This window comes from Phoca vitulina, unplaced genomic scaffold (genome assembly GCF_004348235.1).
Source record: "Phoca vitulina isolate PV1807 unplaced genomic scaffold, GSC_HSeal_1.0 scaffold6, whole genome shotgun sequence".
Lineage (NCBI taxonomy): Eukaryota > Metazoa > Chordata > Mammalia > Carnivora > Phocidae > Phoca > Phoca vitulina.
This window is the reverse complement of record NW_022589709.1, coordinates 52,728,789-52,752,060: the sequence shown is the minus strand read 5'-3', so window position 1 is coordinate 52,752,060 and position 23,272 is coordinate 52,728,789. Positions and strand designations below refer to the sequence as shown.

Genomic DNA, 23,272 nt, shown 5'->3' with positions numbered 1-23,272 from the left:
TCTTGGTCCAAGTCCAAAGGCTGTAATTGCATTCTGCCTGCTTGGGGGCTCTCCTAGAGTTCTAATTAGGTAGTATTTATTTTCTATCCAAAAAAAGACTATGCCTGACGTCGCTGTACACATTAAAACAGCAAGGGGCCCAACTCAAGTGATAAGGGAGCATCTCACTGTGACAGAAAATGATCATGAGGCAGGGGTGAGAAGCGTCCTCAGCCTTTACCCGGAGCCAGCCGGGACAGTGGCTCTCAACTTGGAAGAAGCTAAGTGTATCAGAGGGGTTAAACTTGTGGTTTTCTGTGCCATTACAGGGAAATAATACACATATATTCCCACTTATTTTAATGATTTCTAAGGCATGTCAGATGAAAAGGGGATTGAACTCCAGCCCCTCCTCTCACAGCTTTCCTGTCAAAATACAAGCCACATGAGGACGCTAAAAACTCAATTCCTTCTGTATATTACCTATGCTGTCTTACCATCGCATGGCACATGACTTTTTATATCCCAAGCTATGAATAAACCAGAATTGAGGTGTTTTGCTCTGCTTAAAGAAATACCCTACAAGGCCAAAAATTTTAATTATTCAACACGCAAAACCACTTTCCTGAATGTATGTGACTAGATGGTGAAAGAAACACGTTCAGAAAATATTTGAAATGATCCTCAACCTTCCTTAAACTAGAAAAGGCACCAGGTTTCGGTAGATTATGTTGTATTAAAATAAAGACTCACACACACAGTGAAGAGAAAATCTCTAATAATTTATTTGACCTTCAGTTTCACATTGTGAAAAAAAAAATAAGTTTTACAAAACCTCAAAAATGTAGTAGTAGCAAACAAGCACATATGAACATGAACACTTTACTTCAACTTACACAGAGTTTTGTACGTGAACCACATATTCAACAGCCGAGAGGGAGATTATTCAGCTCTAATCACTCTTATTCAGACAGGTGTCAAGCCCAGAGAAAAGGGGGCTACACAATTATACCAGAAGTGGAAGGCTGCCCTTTGTTATCCGTTTCCACAGCAACCAGTCCACAGAATAAGAAGAACCTTCTCTGTCTTATGCCAAGGTTTTTGTGTGCACTGTGCTGTGAATTGTATTTGCTTCAAAGTGGGGGACGTTTCACAGGGTGAGAATGGTCAAGTAGTGAGCCCAAATGCCTACATCAATTCAAAGAGCGGGAGTCCAGAAAGTTCCCTGCAGGCTGGGGGCCCACCCTGACCACGGCTCCCTCTGGCTCGCACACAGTAATTAACAGAGGATTCAAGGACAGACCACAACTTTGAAACAGCTGCAGAAAATTCATCCTGCTTGCAGAAGTCACGCAGTGACACACACATCTCGGCAGATTTGCATCATAAACTAGAGAGCCGTAGCTGCTATAATGTAACGCCACCCCCATGCCGCCGGAGTACAATTAGACATTTGCATTGCTTAGAACACATCTAGGAGCGAGGAACTGCCTGCTGGAAAAGTATTGTGACGCTTCTATTCCAATGGCTCATTTATTTTGGTCCAACTATAGCCCACTTACTCATGGCACGAACGGACATGTACAATTAGTCTAAAGTATTCAGGTAAAGAGAAATGTTAAGGATTTTTATCTGTCACTAGACAATGCAAACACACTCACAATGTAGAAGGTTGTTATCAGTCTTAAGCCCTATTTTCTAAACTACAAGTAATGTGAGAAACATCGATGAAAGCGGTGCGAGTTGCAAACTCTGGTCTTCCCCAGACACCTGTGAGCAAGCACCTAATTGAGTCTAGCACTAATACCTATCACGGCACACACGGTTAGTAAACAAGCACTCGAACTAGCAAAGAATGTATTCACAACAGATTCCCAACGATCCCGGAAAACCTCTCAACAGGGGCCACTGCTCATCATTCTTTGGTGTTTCCTGGCCAAATGTGTCACTTTTGCGCACCAAAGAGTTCTTTTTAGAGACTTACCCAAGGGTGAGCACTAAAGTATACACTGTCCCAATGTGAATATGGTCTTGGAGAACTCCTAGCACTTGCTAAACTGTACTGTACATCAAGAAGACGGAACAATGAACCCACCAGGCCAAGCAAATCCGGTGAGTGAATTAATTTTCATCTGTGACAACTCAGCTTTTTCCTGTTAACTGTGGGTATGGCAAAGCATTCTCACAGGGTAATAAATAAATAAATAAACTTTGGACAATGCCTTTAACCTGGGCCCTATATACAGAACTATTCCGTAGAATTTTCCAGGATTTCAGGATATTCCACAAAGAAAAAAACTGCAAAGCGACTTGGTCCTTTCCAAATTTCAGTAGCTGAGACTGAAGTAGGTGACTCAGATGGGAAGGAACAGGGTAGTGAAGCCTTCCCTCACCCCATGAGCCATCAGCATGACCAGAGCCCATGAAACCCCATTAAAAGTTAGTGAGTCTAAGAAAAGTGACCTCCATGCTTTCTCTACCTCTACAATGTAATCGGTTTCTGTCTTCTACTCCTTCCCTGTCTTGACATTTACAAAATACCCCCTTCCCGACCCACCCTCCAGTTATACTCCAAATTGTTAACTCCCAAGTTTTCATTTTTGTGCAGCAAAGCACTTCACAACAGCCACAAAATTGTGCAAAACATACAACCACTCACACACATCCATACACGTGAAGACAACTGTAAGCATTGTTTCAGCATGCAGGCATCAAACAATAAATAGCTAAATCTCTAACAAATTTTTTAACAGCCAAGGGAAAATTTAAAGTCACTTATAAATAGAAAAGAACATCTACCAAATACCTACCAACAATGTCCCCATTGTTCAGAACCTTCCTGGGGAGCACAACCCCTCAGAGATTAGCAGGGAGTCCAGTGGTCCTCACTCAGCAGCCAGCCAAGCCAGCTTCCCTCCTGGCCCCACAGTTGGGCTTTCAATCTCCAACAGCAGCTGGGGTGGAGGCTTCAGGCTTGCTCCTCAGAGAGGTGACAACCATTTCAAATTTTACACATAAATGGTAGAGCCCATGGAAATCAAATGCTGAATACGGTACAGCAAGGGAAAAGGGCCGGCTTTTCTCTCCCTTTGAGGGGCTGATTAACGCTGACATTAATCCACAATTACAAGACAAGGACTAGATCACAGGTTCATTCATTCATATTTAAACCATGTGCTACTTGCACTGAAAATCCCATCCCCTCCCCCACCCCCTCCTTCATGTCCAGTTAATTTACAAGGTGCAGTGCATTGTATGGAGCCTTGTAGCAACTTCTTTTCCTTTTTCTTTTCTCTCTCTTCATTAAATTTGGCCTCTCCAGAGTAGAAATCTCATTTTGTCTCACCAAGTGATGGAGCGAGCTAAAACAGAGAGAAAAAAAAGGATACTTGTTAGTAGCCTCGAAATTTAAAAAAAAGAAAATTAAAATCAGGACAGAGCTGGTCAATATTGCTTCTAAAAGTCTTAATTACATGTTCAGTACCAAGTGTGCAAAAATTAAGTGCATCCATGTGCGTGCACGGATACAGATGATGGGCTCGACAGAAACGATGGCGTCCAAAGAAAAATCTTCATTTCTTTACTACACTGTCAACCTATGTATGTGCAAATGTAAACTTCTACGTCTAGGTGCTGCTATGAGTTGCCACCTTCCGCCTCCAACATTCATACTTCACCTCTATGGTTAAACAGAGCCATTGTGAAGCAATCACCAGAGGGTCAAAAAAGATTCCTGTGCAAACCCTCCTTGGCCCATTTACCATAAAGGATTCCAAATTCAATTTATTCACCATATAGAAAGCAGACATATTAATCCTCTTACTGAAATGCATCTCTGCTATTCATTATGGCAGAAATCAGTCTCGCTTCCTTTCACACGACAACATCGCAGGCCTCCACAGCCCAAGGCTGGAGTTTATTCTCCAAGTTCATCAGTCCACACTTGGGAGACGCCAGCTATGCTATGCAGTTATCATCTGCAGAATCCGCCAACGTCGAGCGTGAATATAAATTCAAGGTGCCCTAACCACAAAGCCTGCACATTTCACGGGAGCTGGTGTTTCCCCACACGACCCACCATTTCCATCCCGGATGTCTACTTTGATACAGGGAAACTCTGCAGACGGCTTTTGTCTCTCCGACACTCACCCTATCTGTTCATAGAGCACATTTCCAGCCCTAGCGGAGGAATTTCATCCCTGCTGCTAGAACTCTAAGTGAAGACAAAGGGAATTCAGGAGGGGCCGCTCGCTACTTGCACCGAATTCTTCTTGCTTTTGTGTGTTCAGAAGTCTGATTCATTTCATTAGTTGTTTCTTTTGGCAGTTTCATAACAGTGATTCAAGCCTGCAAGGCATTCCTTAGACTACACTGTCATTCTCCCACCCCCACCTCCCGGGAACCTATGTATCAACAGTAGGCCAGAAGAATGTATTTTGTAATTGTAATAATATGAAGATTCATGATGGTGCATATGCAAACAGGAAAAAAAAAAACAACAACTCTAAAAAGGGAAGGAACAAAAGCACATCGAGAGCCAAGTGCTGTCAGGTTGGGGCCACACAGCACCATGAAAATGGGAGAGTAATCAAAAGTAATTTCCTTTTTGTCCTTCCCACCCACTGACAGAACGTCAGGAGACAGTTAAAATCCCCCTGGTGAATGAGCTTCTAGACCTTAGGGAAACTTCTTGTTAACGCTGTATTAACTTGGTTAGCACCTACGTTTGGAGATCAAAGCGATGTCCCGGAAGTTTCCGCAGCTTAGGGCTGATACCTGCACAGCACCTCTTTTAAAGTCACCCCATCCAGCTCAAGTGTTTTAACACTATCTTGTGTGTAGAAAACTTTGGACATTTAAACCAACATGCTCCCTGTGGGAAACCGCACGAGTGGCTTTGATCAGGTCCACCCCACCCTTTGCAAAGGCGAAGGAGCATTGTCAAATTCCGCTGTTCTGTGCTCCACTCTGGCTGGCGGCACCCTGGGCGGGGAGGTGGTGTTTCCCATACGACCTAACGCTTTATTTGCTCGGTTCCCGGGGACCGGAAGTCTGTGATTAGGTTCAAACACCCAGGATAGGGCGAATTCAAGTGTTTGCCAACATACTCTGGGCTGCAAAAGGAGGCACCAAAAACGAAGAATTAAGATAACAAGCAGATAATAATCAAAGAAGCTTCACTTTCCTGCCACACACAAAGCTAATTCCGTGGTGGCTGAGGTCTCAGTTGAAGGAGGAAAGAAACCTCAGAGTATATAGGTCAGACACTGGGTAAGGTATTTTTCGTCCCTTTTCTCCCCTCATTTATCAATTCACCCAAGTCTGAATGTGGATAGAGCTCGGAGAAGCCAAATTCAAATCAGTCATTGGACAAAGGAGGGATCTGAAGTCCAGAAAGGTCCATAGTCCACGGCTTCGAACCCCGCACCAGAATGCACACGTGGTGGTCTCTTCCTGCCTCCGCTTCCTTACCTTGCTCCAAACGTGCCAGCCCGTCTACCAGTCACCATTTTGTGGTACCACCACCATCACTGGTGATTTTTCTGCCTCTCCTATGCAAATATAGTCAGCTCTGGACTAACACCGAACTTAGTGTACTCTTAATTGATGCTTTTGCCCAGAAGGTTCTTCAAACGTGCTTTAGAGGTGAGTCATGCACTCATATCGCAGACGAAATAACCACATTCAGAGCATTTGTTTACTCAGGATTACTGAGATGCCAGCAAGGCTGCAAAAACCAGTTTGGTGTGGGACGCTGTCAGCCCAGTCGCTCCCCACAGGAGGTTTCTGACTGTTGCAGCTGCTTTGAAGGAGTTTCATCCCAAGGTTACATTCTATTACTAAGAACTGTACTAACTGTTAGAGACTGGAGGAGACAACTGAACCAATGAAAAAACAAGAAAGATTAATTGTAACAGTGACGCCGATTTTAGTGGTGTCTTAAAATAAGCTGTAAGAGAGGTGGAAAGAAAAGACAAGTGAGTCAAAATCCCTCTTTGCTGAGCTCACAAAGACCCCTAGATTTCCTTTTTTTCCCTCTAAAAGTCCTCTTCCAAAGTGTGAAACACATTAGGGAAAACAGAGCCAAAGGTCTCCAGGTAATGAGCTAGTTTTCATTGTACTTCCTCCAAAGCCTAGTTTTAATTTTATTCTCTTATTATTAGTAATAAGCCCATGAATTACCAAAACAAAGCAACACATCCCACGTGCTCCGTGCTACACTCAGACGTGCTTAAGTGGTTCCTGGGGCCAATACTAAAGATGCTTAATGGCAGCAAAACAGCCATTAGCTCCACGAACACTGAACTGTGTGGGCCTATTAATTATTTGAGCCAAGAGTATTATATACTCTTAAGTACACAAGACGACCATTATGGACTCAGATATATGACACAGAAAGACAACTTTTGTTAGCCCTGACAATAGGGTCAGCCTGTCTGATTAACTCTGAAAGGCTGCAGTGGAAGGCCGTCTAGAGGGCTCAGTGTGCCACGCATCTGACAAATGTATACAGTGCAGGTGCAACCTTTTACAAGGATAGACCTTGATTTCTCTCTGAAGTTAATAAATGCCCTAAAGGGGGCTATTTTTTTTCCTCGAGGAAAAAGTTTTTAAATAAGAAATAAATAATTTGGGAGGGAACAAACTAAACTTAAGCATTCTGTTTTTTACACCCTACTTCATTCCACAAAGGGTTTGAGGCATCTAAATTTGAATATCAACAAATATCTCCTGGGGTGAGATGAATATGAAGCTCAGGTTTCTTAAGGAGCAGTTCAGCATGATGCTCAAGTGCTTCCTCTCTGGAGCCAGAGTGCCTGGGTTGATTTCTTGACCAACTCTTCCACCTACGAAGCTCCATGACCTTGGGCAACTGACTTAACCTCTGTGTGCTTCAGTTGTTTTCATCTATAAAATACTCTAGTAATATCTCCCGAGGTCGTTGTCAGGATCACATGAATGATCCACGTGAGACACATGGCCCAGCTCCCGGAGGGCAGGGAGGGCTCAGTAAACATTAGTTGGCATTATTAACCCAGGGCAGGGGTTCTCAACCCAGCTGTAGATCAGAATCACTAGAAAACTTCCAAAGAATGCTGCTGCCTGGGACCCACCCGGACCAAATGCAATCAAATCTCTGGGATGGGCCGTTTTTGAGCAGTTCTTTGGGGGAGTGGGAGGCTCAGTCACGGCTGAGAACCGCGGGCTTCTGATACGGGGTGGGGAGCTGCAGCTGTGGTCAACACAAGTGCTTGCAGTTCTGGGGTGCCAATCCTCTTAATAGTTTTTGTAGCACTACTTCCATGGGGTGAGCCACATCGATCACGTCTCAGTCCCCACAGGCACTCGCACAGCTAGCTTAATTACACGCATACTTACAGCCACGCTCACTTCTCACCTCATGCTCACCTTCTTGAAGATGTACTGCGTTTAAGAAGGCAGATGCTTCCAGGTGCTGACAAATGCAGTAGGAATCAGCGAGTACGGGACCGTGGTGATGCTGTTCCACACATCTAACGTCGGGTCGTAACAGTCCAGAGTTTTGCAGCGCTGAATGCCGAAGTACCCTCCCACCACATAGAGCTTGTTTCCGGAGGCCACAGCGTGGCAGCTCATGCGCTTTGCTGTGACGTCTCCCACCTTGGTCCACTGGTAAGTCTCACTGTTGAATTTGTAAGCAGAGCAGGCAGAGAACTCCGTATCTCCCCCCATAATGAAAATCTGGTTACCCAGAACCGCTGCTGCTGTGTAACGCCAGGGCTGGGGACAGGTGGCTGGTACCGTCCACCTGTTTTCACACTGATCGTAACACTGAACCTTAGGGAGCTTGTCATGACTGACGCTGGTACCTCCGAAGGCGAACAACTTGAGTTTGGCACTCACCACCGCAGCATTGCTAACGCCTTCTCGGAGGGGCGCCACCATGGTCCATTTGTTGGTCGTGGGGTCATAGTGTTCTACTTGCTTTAGAGAGACTGAGGGGGAGGCTGGGAGACAGCCCGTTGCAGCTGTGTGCCCCCCAACCACATACAGGCAGTGCTTCAGTTCAGCAGAGCCATGGCCGAACCTGGCCACCAGCATGGGGGCAGCTTTGGACCACTCTTCATGCAGGGTATCGTAAACCCAGACATCTTTTGAGACTCCATTTTCAGACCCCCGCCCCCCAGTAATGTACACTTTGCAGCCAATTGCACACGCACTGAACTCTTTTCTTGGGCTGGGGATGTCAGCCTTGGGAATTATTTCTTTGGCCTTCTGGTCCACCAGATACAGCTTGTCACACATGAAGGTCTGCCCTCCCAAGAGGAAGAGAGCATGGCCAGTCTTCCGAGGCCGGGCACAGAGGCTGGTTACCACGCCGTCGTTCTGCAGGATTTTTAGTTTGCACCTGATGGCCTCTTCCACAATCTCCTTGCTCTTTCTCTGCTTGGTAATGAGTTCCTCCATGGCCACATTCTCCATGAGATAGATGGCAGGCAGGAGAGCCAGCCTCACTGTCTGCAACAGCTCTGGGAGGTAGCAGTAGCGCTTCTTCAGGTCGTAGCTGATCCAGTTAATTGCAGACTCGTACACAAGCCTTTCATCTTCTGTCTCCAGCTCTTCACTGGACAAGAGCTGCACTACCATGTCCTGGGGCAGCTGGAGGAAATCTTCGTTCTTCCTGATGGTTTGGAAATTGCTGAGGCACATTCTCCAGGAGAGTTCGTACAGCTTCGTGCACTGGTGCGCGTCGGAGAGCAGGAGCATGCCCAGGCAGTTGGTGGGATGCAGGTTCTTTTCTAGGAACTCTGCACACGCGTCCCGGATGTCCTGAAACTCCAGCATGTCGCCGGCTTCCAGAAGCGATTCTGCATTTTCTTCGTTAATGATGACCCGGGAGGAGTACGCATAGTCGAGCAGCAGCTCCAAAACTTCTGGGTGGATGGAGTTGTCGAAGTTGACTTCACTGTCCTGGCTCTCTTTCAGGCCACCGCTGAACATGGCTTCAAAGTAGCGGCTGCAGGCAGCCAGCACCGCCCGATGACAGGGGAAGGTCCTATTCCCGGCATGGAGAAGGACGTCCGTGAAGAGGCGCTGCTGGCGTAGAAGGTTCAAGTGCGTGAGGACACTGTCGGCGTAGGAAGACTTGTGAAACAGATAGATGTTAATGGAGCCACTGCTGGCCCTGGACTTGCGGTTCTCATGCACACTGACTGACATTTTGTTTCCACTCCTAAAATGAAAACAAAACAAAACAAACCACTGAACGTGATGCTCCTGATGTTCAGAACAGCAGAACAAAGCCACACAAATTCGTTGTGAACAGAGAAAACAGAACACTTTGCCATCAGCCCTGGCGCCTACTGCTCGGAATAATGGATAGCCGAGCCTGCACAAAGTCAGAGACAACCACCTATAAGGAAAGGCATTCACTGTAACACTGCTGGGCTATGTGAACGCTGTTTAAAAAAAAAAAAAAAAAAATCAAGGCTTGCAAGCTGGTTCATCTTGGAAAACCTGACTGCCAACTTTCAGGATACTGAAGTCCTTGAGAATGTAAGCCAGCAAAGCCCAAGACGAGGGAGGTCTCACCCTCATAGCTCCTGCCCTTGTCCAGCTGATTCACTGCAGGCCACTTAAAATGCTGGGCTTCCAGCTCTCGTAACGCCAGGACGGGCACCAGCCTTTATGCCCCATGCAACATAAAGCCGTGTGTAAAACAAGTACCTACTAATTAATTCCATTAAGAATTCCTTTAGTAAGATCCAGTTTCTCTGTGTATCGCAGTAAATGGGCAATATAACCTTAAAATCATAGGCTTAAGCCACCTTCTTCCACGATCAGATCTTTATTGGAATGTTACAATTTCTAACCAGACAATTCTACCACGCCAGAGTCCTCAAAGAGCACCAATATAAACATTAGCATATATTGATCAGCAGGCTTTTGTGAAAACACAGAACAGATTCTGGCCACAATCACCACCCATCTTTCTTGCTCTGGACAGCTTCCAAAACAAGGATTTGCACACATAAAAGGAAGAATATTTTGAGTAGCATACTCATCACTGCTGTTTTTCTTTCTTCCTGCTTTATATCAGTTCCTGGAAAACCAGATGCAGGAACAAAGGATCTATCCATCCCTCTCTTTTGATTCAACAGTGTATCACCAGGACCGTTCTTGTGTACCTGCAAACACGGGCAGGTGCGCAGGAGTTCAAAACGCAAACCCTGCTTTATGTAAATCAAATGCACTCACACCTGTGTGTGTGTTGTGTGTGTGTGTATTTTGCCAGCCATTGTTAATTTAGGGCCACCCTAGAATTTATTTGCTGACTAAAGTACTTTCCTCTGTATTACTGAAATTACAGCAAAATCTAATGCTGTCTTTGGCTTTCTTCAGTAAGTAAACCGTAGGTTAAAGACATAGGACATACCTATCACCTATCTTCAAAAACTGAATCACATGCTTTTCTTTTTTTTTTTTTTCCTTTTTTAATCCTATCCTTCTGTTACTTCAAAAGACTAAAGCCTTCAAGAACCCGCCTGTCAAAGGATTCCTAAGGAAGCTGTTTATGCCAGGAGGGTAAACAACCGTGTAAGTTACAGTATCTGTTCCCAACACAGAACAGTTAGTTTTTACAGGCAGCTGAAGCCTACCACCTCCTCGTTTCCTTCAACAGTTCAGATATTTTTTTAATGTATATTGCAGTAATTACTAATAAACGCAAATGAACCATTTTCCACAGATCCACAGGCTAGCCACCAAGCTGCACTTCCTGGCCAGCCGTGGCACAGCACAGCACACAACAAAGGGCAGGTGCAAACTGTCCCTGGACACACCGGCCACAGAGCCTTAGGAGATGCAACTTGTTTCCTTTCAGTTTTGGAATGTTACCTCTTCCCTAGCAGTAAACATGGCTTAGTGGAAGAAAGTAAGTAACAACTTCCTAGGGCTCTGGTGTTAGGAAGACAACATTCGGTGTCCACAACAACTTTAGGATAGGACAAAGGGTGAGGAGGCCCCCATGACCCTTACCTCAAGCAAAGCCTTTACAGTCCAATCCATGTGAAGCGATGCCCAGTGCTCTGGAGAACCAACTCCACGCTATGTGAACGCACCAAGTCTCCCAAGCCTTAGAACACATGTTAGCATCCCTGATGCTCTACCACTATAGTTGTGAATTAGTACATTCAATCTGAAGTACTTTGAGGAAGGTTTTAAGCTTAAACCTCAAAAGATGCTATGAATACTCTGAGGCCTTATATAGAAACTTACAAACATTCCAAATGAGTAGTTCTGCTTTCTTTTTTAAGCAATGCTTCCAAAGCACCCTCAAAAAGCTGCCTTCTCTCAAGCTAAGAGTGAACACACCTCTAGCTGAAGAATGAGGCACCCTGCACAAGGTACATGACACCGAAGTCCCTGCACACTGAGTGGGAATCACACCGGGGCCCAGAACATGTTTCCCTGAGCATTAGATTCCAGACAGGGTAAAACAACATTCTCACGAGGCTAACCCTTAAGAAAACAGTTTGTTTAGAAGACCTTAGGATATAGGATCTGCATCCCTATGCCTCCTGTGTTTATGCGCCTGCATTTTCCAGGCTGCCCCACAAAACCAGAAGGAAGAGGCTAGCCTGTCATCTTGGATACCATCCAGATGGAGAAGCATGTCACAGGCAAAATCCAACATTCTTGCAGCAATACTTGCTTAAAATAAAGGGTAAACTTAAAGACCCAAGGGAAACGACTTACTTTCTGGTTTAAAATTATGCAAACATCAAAATATCAGAAGCCATTTATACAGTCACCAAACACACCTTCAACATAAAACGAATCACCCTTCCAGTATTTTTTAAGCCCCCAGAGAAATATTTGCATGCCAAGTCAGTAGCCCCCCCCCCCAAAAAAAGCATACATATACTTAACCTGTGTCTACAAAGAAGACAGAGAAAGGGCTGCTATTACCGTGAACATCAAAAGGGCTTCTAGTTACAGTAACTTCAGTTCACTTAATGCTCTTTACTCAAGCTCCCTGCTGCCAATACTTTGCGTCCCGTCACATCTCCTTAGGTTTTGAACCTGGTCTCAATGCACTCAAAGGAGAAACGAGGCAGATTTTCTCGAGCATCTACCTTACTGATAACAATGGAACGACATTAGAAGACATTGTTAACAAGAAAACCAACTGACCAGACAGCCCTCCGTAACACTTGCAACGCTCTTCAGCACGCTGGCCGCACCTGTGAGGGCAACACGAAATTACACGCCCAACAAGTTTCAAGGTTCGTCTCCACCACGCCCACCAATTCCTATCCTTTGAAACTCCTAATGTCACACCAAAGGCCAAATACGTGCACGAGAAGAAATTATTTTTCAGAAAGTTTTCATTCATTCCCCACAGACATTCCACCGCAGGGAACGTGGCGTCACGAAGACGGTGTGTGCGCGTGGCCCCGGCGCTCCCCTGTGCCGGGTGGGGTGCAACGTGGGCCGACAATCCCGGGCGCTCGGCCCCGGGGGCTGCGAAGTGCGAGGCCGAGCGACAGCCACCCCCAGCGAAGCGCCGCTTTCGGCGGAGGAAGGAAACCCCGGCTCGGCTCTCCGATCCCCAGCAGCTGGCCCGCGGGCCGGCGAGCCGGACCAGAGGAGATCGCTCCGGCGATGGCCAGCGTCTGCACGCTGTGGGAGGGCAGCGGCGGCCCCCGAGGTCTCCGCCCCGAGAACAGTTCCCCCACCTCCGACCAAGTCGGAGTTCGGGGCTCCGGGGCGAACGCACACCCCCGGCGAACACACCCCCGCAGGCCAAGCTGCCCCGGAAAACCGCGACAGCCTCAACAGGTCCGGGGCGGCGGGGGAAACTTACGGCGGCGGCGACCGGCGTCAGCGCACAACCAGCTGGGTCCTCGCCTAGGTCACCGGGCGGGAGGCGACAAGGCAGACGTCTCAGCCCCGGGGAGCGGCGGCGATTGCCGGGGCGAAAGGAGCGCGCATGGGGCGCCCGCCTGGGAGAGGACAGCGCCTCGCGACCCCCACGCCGCGGACTCCGCTCGCGACCCGCGGAGCGTCTCCCGGAGCGCGTCTCAGGAAGAGAGAGCGAGCCTGCAGCCGCGCAAGGAGGCGGGCTGTGCACTCCGGAGAGGGAGCTAGAAAGCGCTCGAGTGCGCCGGCGGCCGCCTGGCGTCTGGACTCGGTCTCCGCAGCGCCACCGCCGCGCCGCCTCCTCTCCGGCTGCCCAAGCAGTCTGCGCCCAGCGACCGCGCGCCGGGCTATAAGCGGCGCGGCGCGGCGGGAGGGGAGGGGAGGAAAGGGGAGGGGAGGGAGGGAGGAGACGGTGCGGATGTAGAGTGACACTAGGGGAAGGAGGGAGGAAGCGCGTGAATGCCGCCCGCGGAGGAGGAGGAGGAGGAAGGGGAGGAGGAGGAGGAAGGGGAGGAGGAGGAGGAAGGGGAGGAGGAAGCGACGGGGAAGAGGAGGCGACGGGGAAGAGCTGGAGAAGAGCGTGTCGGGGGAGTTAATCGAGAGAGGAAGCGGGGGAGGGGGGCTGCGGAGAGTGGAGGGAGACAAAGCGGACACGGTGCCTAAGCCACCAGCAGCTGCAATCCTCAGGGACCGCGAGTTGAACAAGTTTGGCCGGGTCGGAGTGCCTGCGCCTCTCTGGCCCAGCCCCGTTTAAGGACAGCCCCGGAGCTGAGGGACCCTCGGCGGCGGAGGCGCCCGGCTGTGCGCTCCGCGAAGCCGGAGTCCGCGAGATGCTCAGGAAAGGGGAGTGAGGGGGCAGCTGGGTGTCCGCCGCACGCGCCCTGGGCGGAACACCTGGAGCGAGGACGGGGGCAAGGGCAGGGGCACAAGTTTGGTCACTGCGGGGACACTGCGGGTTGGGCATAGGCGGGCCATCGGGTTTCTCGCTGGCGAGGGGTGCAGACAGACTCCAGCGCCTGGCGTTGCCCCTGCGTCCGCCCTCCCCCCCCCCCCCCCCGGGGGTGCCCCCCCCGCCCCCCCCCCCCCCCCCCCCCCAGCGGGTGCGGCACCCGCTGCCGGACTCTGCCCCACGCGGCCCGGAGCAGCGGCTGCGGGGCGCCGTCCCGCGGGGCGCGCACCACGTGCTTGGCAGCCAATCGCGGCCGGCGCTAGATTCAAAGCGAGCTGCTCAAAGGAGCGGCTACACCGCCCCCTCTCCCTAGCGAGAGAGCCCCAGTCGCCTTCTCGGGCTGGGCCCTTCCTGTCTTTTATCGCTCCGCTGTGTTGGTTTGGGGTTCGGCAAAGAAATGGCCCAGCACCCGGGTTTGAGGCGTTGCGTGCTAGAGGAAAGGAAAGCGATTCGAAAAACAAGCTCGAATGGCGATGGCTCTTGACCAGACCCATTTTGATCTTTGCACTAAGGGCTGTATTTCCACTGGGACCTAAAACGCCTGTTTGGTTTTTATTAGATATTTGGAATAAAATCTATGAATGAACGGTAGAGATCACCGTCCCAGCCTCCTCGTTTTGCAGGTTAGGAAACTGAGACCCAGGGAGATGTGAATTGTCCAGCTCGAGGTCACACGGCCCCTTAGCAGAGGCTCCGCTCTGCAGCTCAAGTAGGGATCCACCGAAGAGTTCTCTCCCTTCCCCAACTCCCCCACCTCCTAGCTTTCCTCTAAACACTAGATGCAGAAATGGTTTAAACAGGCTGAGGGGGCTCCACCTAACGCTGCCGGGGTCCAGACACTGCCTCAACCAGGACTGTCGGTTCTTTATTCTAATCCCACTCCCCCCCAACCTCCCACCCACCCACCCCCCGTCCCTCCTGGTATGCGCTTGAGAAATTTCGCTCCTTGCAAGGAAAGAAAGACAGTGCCCTCTGAAGTCCTTTGTTAGCATTAACTCGTCAGCCTCACCGTGAGCCTTTACAAATCTGTTTCATATTTTAATTTGTGATGCAGACTCAGGCCCAGACTGTTAACAAAGCCAGAGACAGCTGGATCAATTCACGGTGAGAATCACGTGCAGTGTTTCTGGGGCTGCCAGGTGAAGAGAGGAGCCCAGCAAGCCGATCCTGTTCCTGAAGGAGGTGTGGATAAAACGAGCCAAGACCAAAGGTAGAGCAACGCTGTAGATACCAGAGATGGGTGCTGAAAAGAAGGGAGGTGGAAATGTGGAGCTAGCGCACATCTGTCTTTTTAAAAACCTGTTTCTGTAGCCTGTGGCAAGGTGTGGAGGCAGCCCATTAGGGCAGCCTCAAAGGCACCTCCTAGAAGTGCTTTGTCAGTCCATGTTGTGGGCTCAAAGTGAGTCCGTTGCTTTGGAAGACCAGACGTGAATGTCTTCTTCTGGGAAAAAATGTTCTGTTTAAACGAAGAGATTAACACTTTTTCTCACTAAGGAGAAGTATTTCTTTCTTACTTTAGTCACTTAGCAAATCTACATGGAACTGTAGGTAGATGATCCTGCTGAGAAATAAAACATGTGGGGGAGCCTGGGTGGCTCAGTTGTTAAGCGTCTGCCTTCGGCTCAGGTCATGATCCCAGGGTTCTGGGATTGAGCCCCACGTTGGGCTCCTTGCTCAGTGGAGAGCTTGCTTCTCCCTTTCCCACTCCTCCTGCTTGTGTTCCCTCTTTTAGGGGCGCCTGGGTGGCTCAGTCGTTAGGCGTCTGCCTTCGGCTCAGGTCATGATCCCAGAGTCCTGGGATCAAGCCCCGCATCGGGCTCCCTGCTCGGCGGGGAGCCTGCTTCTCTCTCTCCCACTCCCCCTGCTTGTGTTCCCTCTCTCGCTGTGTCTCTCTCTGTTGAAAAAATAAATAAAATCTTAAAAATAAATAAAACGTGCACAGCTCGGTTGGTTGACTAGGGATTTTGTCACAGGAAGCCACTGAGTTAGGAACAGGCAAGGCAGTCTGTTTCCGTTGCATCTTCACCACCTGGAAACTGCAGTGCCTTAACCATGGGGACAGCAACATTTGTTTCTCCTTGCCGGGTACTCTGCTAAGCAGGAAGGGGGATCCTCGACGTTGGCTCATCATCCTCGGATGCCATTTCCCTGCTCTTTTCTACCTAATGTTGCCATCTTTCAGGGCTTCAAGAAAAGAGAAGGAAAAAACGTTATAGCTTTGGGAAATCTTGAATTGTATTCAGTGACCATAGACGTTTGCTTCATCTGCCTCAGGGAGATAAGCAACATGAGGCAGAGGAAAGAAATTAGCTTCTGGAGGGTATAAAAGTGGAAAACATTTTCCTGCTGAGAGAGAGAGGAACTAAACTTGCATTTGGGGGAAAATGTGTGTGCTTTCAATGACCTCCTGCAAACCACACTGGTTTGCTTGAACGAATGTCTGACAAGCTTTCAGGCCTCTGTGCCCTTTCTAATGTTTATTTTACAGCTGAAAGTGATTTGCAAGTTAGCATATTTCTGATCACAGCAACTCAAACTGTTATTACCCTGGCATCTCTCAGCCAAGCCTAAAGGTAATTCTTACCACTCTCCTCACAGGATGAGAAGGTGAGCAAGTCGTGGATGTGTACATGAAGAACTCTCTAGACAGGCCTGTGATCCAACTGGACAAGCGTACACATAGTCGATGCCTGAGTCATAAACAAGTCAGGAAATGCTGTGGGTCTGTGTCGTACAGTGACCACCACCCGACTCAAGATGTTAGCCCATTCCCATAGGCCCCCGGGAGCTGGTCTTCGCCTCTGCCTTGTGACACCAAACCAAGGTCTCATTTTTAATGCTATTAAGAAGCTGTGCCCAAGGCTTTGGCCTTGTTATCTCCCTTAACAACGTTATTTTGTTAGGCTGCAAAATAAGCAGCATGGGGTTAAATGTATTAGCTGCCTTCCAACCTAATTTATCTTCATTCCTTCCTAATTTACACTCGGGCTGAATTAATGAGAATGATTTAATTAACACAGTGCGACCATGGTACCAGGGACAAGACAGCTCAGGGGATTAGACCAAACAGTGGGCTAAGCAGCTGCCATCCTGCCTCCTGTGGTTTCCCCAAAGCCCCACCCGAATTTCAGACATGTTCCCTGCCAGGCTTCCAAGGGTCTTCTTTGTTCTTTGATCCACTTCCTGAGTCTGTGTGAGGAAAATGGCACTGCTTTCCTTCCTCGCCTTATTTCTAAGAGGGGCTTCCGGGCTGTGGTCTGTAGAATAAGGGTGGCAGAGGGGCCCGGCGCTCACTAGAGAGGTATGCTCTTCCTCCCCCAGTGTCAAGTTTGTGCTGGGAAATGGGACACTGAGCCAGGGACGGGAAGCCCCTGGCTGCACTTGTCTTGGGATCAACACCTGTGGAAGGAAAGGGAGGGAAGCAGGATGGGCAAAGGGAGCTCAGCTGGATTGCAGTCTCGGCTGAGGCCTCGGATGGCCCCCACGGGGAGCCCTGGAGTGGAAATGAGCCTGCAGAGTTGTCCGCAGTCAAAGCGAGAAGGCCAGGTTTTATGTGGCTGCATCAACCAGTTGCTGAGTCCAGGCTACCCAGGAAAGGGACCGGGCTCGGTCAAGGCGGCACTCTTCCACAGAGTTCTCAGTTCGGAAGAGGGCGGGTGGCTGAGCGCCTTCTGCAGCCAGCCCCCAGCCGCTGCGGGAAGAAGTCCTTCGGTCTCGCAGGAGGGGTCAAGGGACTCAGCTCAGGGCCCACGTCAACACCTCCCCTTGACAGAGATGCAAACCTAGAGAAATGAGACCTCAGCTCTTACTTTCAAAAAAAGGGGATTCTTAAAAATCCGGCTATTTATTAAAAAGACAAGGAAAAATAAAGAGTTAAGACAGTATGAGGAGCTATCAGCGTTGTGTAAGTCAGTTGTTTTTCTCCAGGAACAAACAAGAAGTCTGAACTGATAGTTTCCTAAATTTTGATTTGCTGCCTTCTGCATTTATGTCTTTTCATGGTATTCATGTTAAACATTTGTTATGATAAACCTTGAGAATATTCCTAAAATTGTATCCAAATTGACACGCTCATATTTTAAAATTTCAGTTGCTTCCTACATCCATTATATGTGTGTCGTGTATTTTGTGTTACAAAATTACTTTTTAATTTCCAATTCTAGTTGTTCATGGCTGATCTATACAGATACAATGGACTTTTGTATTACGACTTTTTTGAAAGATCTAGTTATTTATCTGAGAGTTTGGACGTGTGCACGTGGGGGGAGGGGCAGAGGGAGAGAAGCTCTAGCAGCAGCCTCCACGCTGAGTGGGGGCTTCATCCCACGACCCTGAGATCATGACCTGAGCCCAAACCAAGAGTCGGTCGCTCAACCGACTGAGCCCCCCAGGCGCCCCTGTATTATGACTTTTAATAGAAAGTCGTGCGTGAACGTGAATTTGTGTCCTTTCAGAGCTGGGCCGGCCATCCTGTTGAACTCCATTCAGAGTTGTTACAGCGGGGAAATTCACTCTTCCTTTGAGACTCTGTCCATCCCCTCGTAGGGCCCCAGGTGACATTGCAGGGGGTAGACAGTTTATTGATGGCTCACAGGACTGCAGAGGGATCCATCTGAGGCACTTTTCCTTGGTGTTAGTCTATAAAGTCTGGTCGTTAGTGAATCGAGCAACCAGGGCTACGAGCGCTATTTCTACTCTGGGGCTCTTCAGCACAGTGATCTTCACGGTGATAGATTTTAGGGTCAGAATTTTAAAGCAGCATTTTATTATTTTTTTTCTCTGATTATAAAAACAATACACGGTAGAAATTTGGGGGAAAGAACAGAAAAGTAAAAGAAAATTAACTGCAAACCCGCCATTTGGAGGTAATGACATTTAGCATATCGGTTCCAGTCTTTCTATATCCACATAGTATCTGATTTTTAGCAGTTAAATGCTTCAGGGCAGGGACTAGAATCCAGCTGGAATTTCTGCTTCTACAGGCACCAGCTGGGCGTTTGAGGGACAAGTATTGTATCTTGGTGCCTTGGTTTCCCGGTTTGCCAAGTGAGGTCAGATGAGCACCTGGCTCGGAGCATTGTTTTGCTGATTAAATAAACTAGCATATGTAAAGCACACAGGACAGTGCCCGGCTTGTGGTGAGTGCGGCGTAAAGCCTGCCTTTCTGATTCCTTCCTAAGCTGTTTAAGGAGAATGGTATTCCTACAACCCTGTAGCTCTGTCCTCTTAACCCTCCTAAGTAAAAGTACCTTGAATCTGTATCAAAGTTCCTATTTCTACATTTGCCCATCGGCAGTGGCTTAAGGGACACTTCCTGTCTTGAGTGAAATTACAGACTCTCTTTGGAGTCAGTATTTGAGGCTCTGCTCTTCTTGCACACCTAGGAACCTGACAGCTCATGCGATAAAACTCAAATTCATGGGATTTGCCTTTGTGCCTCCTTCCATCTCTTACTGATACTGTCTTCATGTTTTATACTGGGGCTGTCGGTCTGCAGTTGATGATGGAGAAACAATTCTTTACTCTCTACTACCTTAAGAAACTAAGCTGCTGCAAAGGGAAGAGTATTGAAGAAGTCACACATTTTAAAAAGAAGCAGCTAGCTATATTTAGAAGAAGGTAGCCTGGCCAACACAGAGCGTGGATGGAATATAGGCTCTTACTTTTTCCTGCCCTGAAGATCCTGTGGGGTGTACTTGGTAAAGGCTCTCCCGTATATATCAGAATCACACCAGACTCTGTGGGGTGTGGCTTTTTATAACCCAGAGGCATCTTAAACCATTCCCCACCCCCCCCCATTTTCCATAATCTTTGATTGCCCCAAGGCTCTTGGATCTAAACTCTTAATTTGTTCTAAGTAATTACATTAAAGAATTGACCGTTGTTCCAAGCAGTGAAAATGAGGGTTTTGTTTGGCCTATATGCCTTGCTTCCAGGGCAAGATGCCAAGTCCCCGAGCATGCCTGGATATGAAGAAGGGACCAGAAGAAGGGACCTTTGTGGTCCAAGAGCTTGTACCTTCAAATGAATATTAAAAGGATTTTATGGCCCTGTGTGAGCACAGACTTTACTCACTGCATAGAATTCAGCTGGGACAGGAGTCTGGAAGGAAAAAAACAAAAACAAAAACAAGAAGCTGCAAGTTAACATTACCAGTATGAAGAAAGAATGAAAACAGAGAAATGCTGTTGAGCGTGCTGTCTTAAAGTTCCCACAACTGTGTCTCATGATTTTGAAAATATAACACGAGCGAGGATATAAACTCACATACACACGTGTACACAAATTTCCTTTAGCCTCATGAATAATTGTGAAAAGCATTCACTATCAAATCCCAAATAAAGTTGAAAGACTTGCTATTCCCTTATCTGAGGATACCTGAAAATATTTAAATATCAGGAGGAAATGGTAACATTTTAAAAAAAACATGTACATTCAAATACTTACAAATCAGTTTTCACACCCACAATTATCTTCAGAAGTTAGTGGTTTCATTGAGCCAATCAGTCATTCACCCAGCAAATATTGATTTACAGGCACTGTATTAATACTTGGTGCTGCAGATATTCTCCAATTCCACTAGATTTTTTCAGCCCTACCCTGTGATTTTACACTGTTGTAGGTTTGGCTGGCCATCAGCGTACTTGTATTTGCATTTCGAATGTCTCTCGTTCCAACTCTGAAGCCATGGAAAGAAATCACATATAGGGAAACTTGAGAGGAGTGGGGGGGGGAAGAACATAAACAGGCCAAAGCAGAGTTCAGTTTCTGTCACCCTTATTAGACTGCTAGTCTGGAAGAGAACCACGAGAATGTAGACCCCCTGGGTTGTGAAATGGTCTTCTTCAAGTGCCATTTTTCACCCAAGGATTACAAATAAAGCCATTATTGCCTCATTAAAAACTGGCCTGTTAAAAATGGTAAAGGGGCTCATAATGGCACTCGCCAAGAAAGGAAAAGGCAAACTTCATAGGCACAATTGCTTCTATGTCTTTTTCAATTTCTTCTGTCTTTTCTGGGTCACTTATGGTGCCAAAAATGAGCAGGAACGCCGAATTGCCCTCTAATTTTTCAGACAGTGGTTTCAGAAAGTTGAAAACTTGATCAATTTCAAAGAATGCATTTTCTCTGCTGCACTTGTGCATTTTTTAAAATCCCATACACGACTGTACGTGATTTCAAAAATTTTTAGTTTGTCAAGTATCAAGTTTTTGTATATGTCCAGCAACAGACAAAAGGTTGTTTTGTTTTGTTTATTGCCCTGCTAGGTACCTAAGAGATGAAATTGCCACCCCCAACAAAGCCAGGAATGAGACGCTGTAGCACAGGACACAGACGCACGGCCCTGCAGACCACAGTGCAGAATTTGGGTAAAGCAACAGTGCCCTCTTCTGGCTACAGTGAAGAACTAAGTACAGAAGAGTGACAAAATCTAAGGTGAATAAATCCTGGAGATCTACTACTGTACGCATAGTAGCCGTAGTTAACACCACTGTATTGTGTTGTGCCAAGAGGGTAGGTCTTATGTTAAGTGTTATCATCACAATAATAATAAATAAAGAAGGTGGGAGGAAACTTTTGGTAATGGATATGTTTATGGCCTAGATGTAATGATGTTCCCACCGATGTATAATTATCCCCAGACTCATCAGCTGTATGCATTAAATACGTACAGCTTTTTGTATGTCAATTACACTTCAATAGAATGGGTTGTTTTTTTTTTTTAAGTAAGAAGGTGGTTTTTTTCAAAGACCCAACATATCGAAAAAGAAAAGGTGAACACGGCGTGGAAGCTCCTTGTAGAAACTTTTGTGCAGCTACATAGCCATAACGGTTATGCCTCAAATGAGCAATGCCAAGTGTAATGCGAGGTCTGGCCAGTCTGCAACAATGTGATGGTACTCCCGTGCCCTACAGATGGGCAAGCCGAGGGCACCACTGAACCATCTGTCTCCTCAGCACAGGCTGGGCAATTCCAGGGCCATTCCCCCTTCTGCATACAATACTAATAGAAGTTGTCCTCAAGGCTGCTGGACAGGGACCCATATGTCCACTGGGCTAGTCTTGGAGCTAATAAGAACGACTAGAAACTCTCACATTTATTTAGTTTGATCAGATGCTACGTACTACATACCCATCTCATTTAATCCCCACAGCAACCCTAGAAGCCTGAAGGTCTCGTGGTTGAAGCCAGAACCCAAAGTGGTTTTTACCCCACCAGAGTTGAGTTCCTAACTACTGACCTACACTGCATCCTCTAGTTTCCTGATTAACTGGGGCCTCTGCTTTTCTGTCCCCTGGAATGCCAGCCTCAGACACCCGGCACATATATGCTAAATTTACAAGAGAAGAAGAAATGAATTGCTCGGTTTGTTTGGCTTTGTGTTGACGGGTCTGATAAAGGTGTGACAAATGAGAAGCTGAAATCAACTGATTAAAACTACGTGGTTTTCTTAAATCAATTTCTACCCTTTGACCACAGTTGATTAAATGTCTCACCAGATCATTCTCTCATTCTGGTGCACTATACCCACTAGAGTTTGCTACATCAACTCACAAGCAAAACAGTGTCCTAATCAAGTTTTCTCTGTTAAATTTAGTTTAGACATTGTTTCTCAACAATGGAATGAAGCACTGTTTCCCCAGCTATGATGAAACTCTGAATATTGACAGTCTCATCTTCTGCCCGCTGCAATGTCTGCAGTCCAAATGTCTGGGGGAGCTTCGAGCGTCCTCCTGGAAGGATTTGGGGAGAAAGTGCAATGGAAGTTAAAGGAAGCATTTCATCTCTTGGCTGTATCCAGCAACTGTGACATTATGGTTAAAAACCTAAGATACACAGATTATGCTGAAGTTTGAAATCTTCATATTGCACGACGGTTCACAGACAGGAGGGATGTTGTAAGTTTATTTCCCTGCTAGGTACCAAAGAGATGAAATTGAGCAGGCGTGGAGGCTCCTTGAGCATGGGATGGTGGTTTTCAGTCCTTTAAGAGGCCAAACACAATAAAATCTCAGTTGCATGGGAGCCAACTCACTAAAAAGATAAATAAAACATTTTTCCTATACTGAACTTTTAGAGGAAAGATACTAAACCCAAGAAAAGATGTCCCTGTTGGAGCTTTCTTTTAAAAGTAAATGATATCAGGGCGCCTGTGTGGCTCAGTCGGTTAAGCGTCTGCCTTTGGCTCAGGTCATGATCCCGGGGTCCTGCGATCGAGCCCCGTGTGTGGGGCTCCCTGCTCAGTGGGGAGCCTGCTTCTCCCTCTGCCTCTGCCCCTCCCCTGCTTGTGCTTGCTCACTCTCTCTCTCTCAAATAAAAATCCTTAAAAAAAAAAAAGTAAACGATATCTACCTAAACATCAAATCAACAAGTAATATCTCAAATTTTAAAAGAAGCAGTACGATAGGGTCATACTGACAGATGTGGGGTACAGC

General features: G+C 47.4%; 1 protein-coding gene and 1 long non-coding RNA gene across 4 annotated transcripts; one reads left to right on the top strand and one right to left on the bottom strand.

Moving 5' to 3' along the window:
* Positions 1 to 740: 740 nt before the first annotated feature.
* ENC1 (ectodermal-neural cortex 1) lies at positions 741 to 13,232 on the bottom strand. Of its 3 annotated transcripts, none has more exons than XM_032404205.1 (3): positions 12,830 to 13,232; positions 7,379 to 9,193; positions 741 to 3,341 (listed from the first exon to the last, which is right to left on the bottom strand). In XM_032404205.1, the coding sequence occupies exon 2, from the start codon at positions 9,178 to 9,180 to the stop codon at positions 7,411 to 7,413; it is 1,770 nt and encodes a 589-aa protein (XP_032260096.1). In that variant the 5' UTR covers positions 9,181 to 9,193; positions 12,830 to 13,232; the 3' UTR covers positions 741 to 3,341; positions 7,379 to 7,410. The 3 variants fall into 3 exon arrangements, with proteins under 3 accessions (XP_032260096.1, XP_032260094.1, XP_032260097.1); XM_032404203.1 differs by having other exon boundaries at positions 7,390 to 9,193; positions 12,830 to 13,231; XM_032404206.1 differs by lacking the exon at positions 12,830 to 13,232 and adding an exon at positions 12,157 to 12,319 and having other exon boundaries at positions 7,390 to 9,193.
* A 1,566-nt stretch (positions 13,233 to 14,798) lies between these two features.
* Positions 14,799 to 23,017, top strand: LOC116631948. Its single transcript, XR_004299326.1, has 3 exons — positions 14,799 to 15,044; positions 21,103 to 21,271; positions 22,435 to 23,017. It is a non-coding gene; the product is annotated as an uncharacterized LOC116631948 (long non-coding RNA).
* Positions 23,018 to 23,272: the final 255 nt, after the last annotated feature.

Bases quoted from the DNA above. Each gene is read 5' to 3' on its own strand.
- ENC1 (XM_032404205.1), bottom strand. From the start codon at position 9,180: ATGTCAGTCAGTGTGCATGAGAACCGCAAGTCCAGGGCCAGCAGTGGC.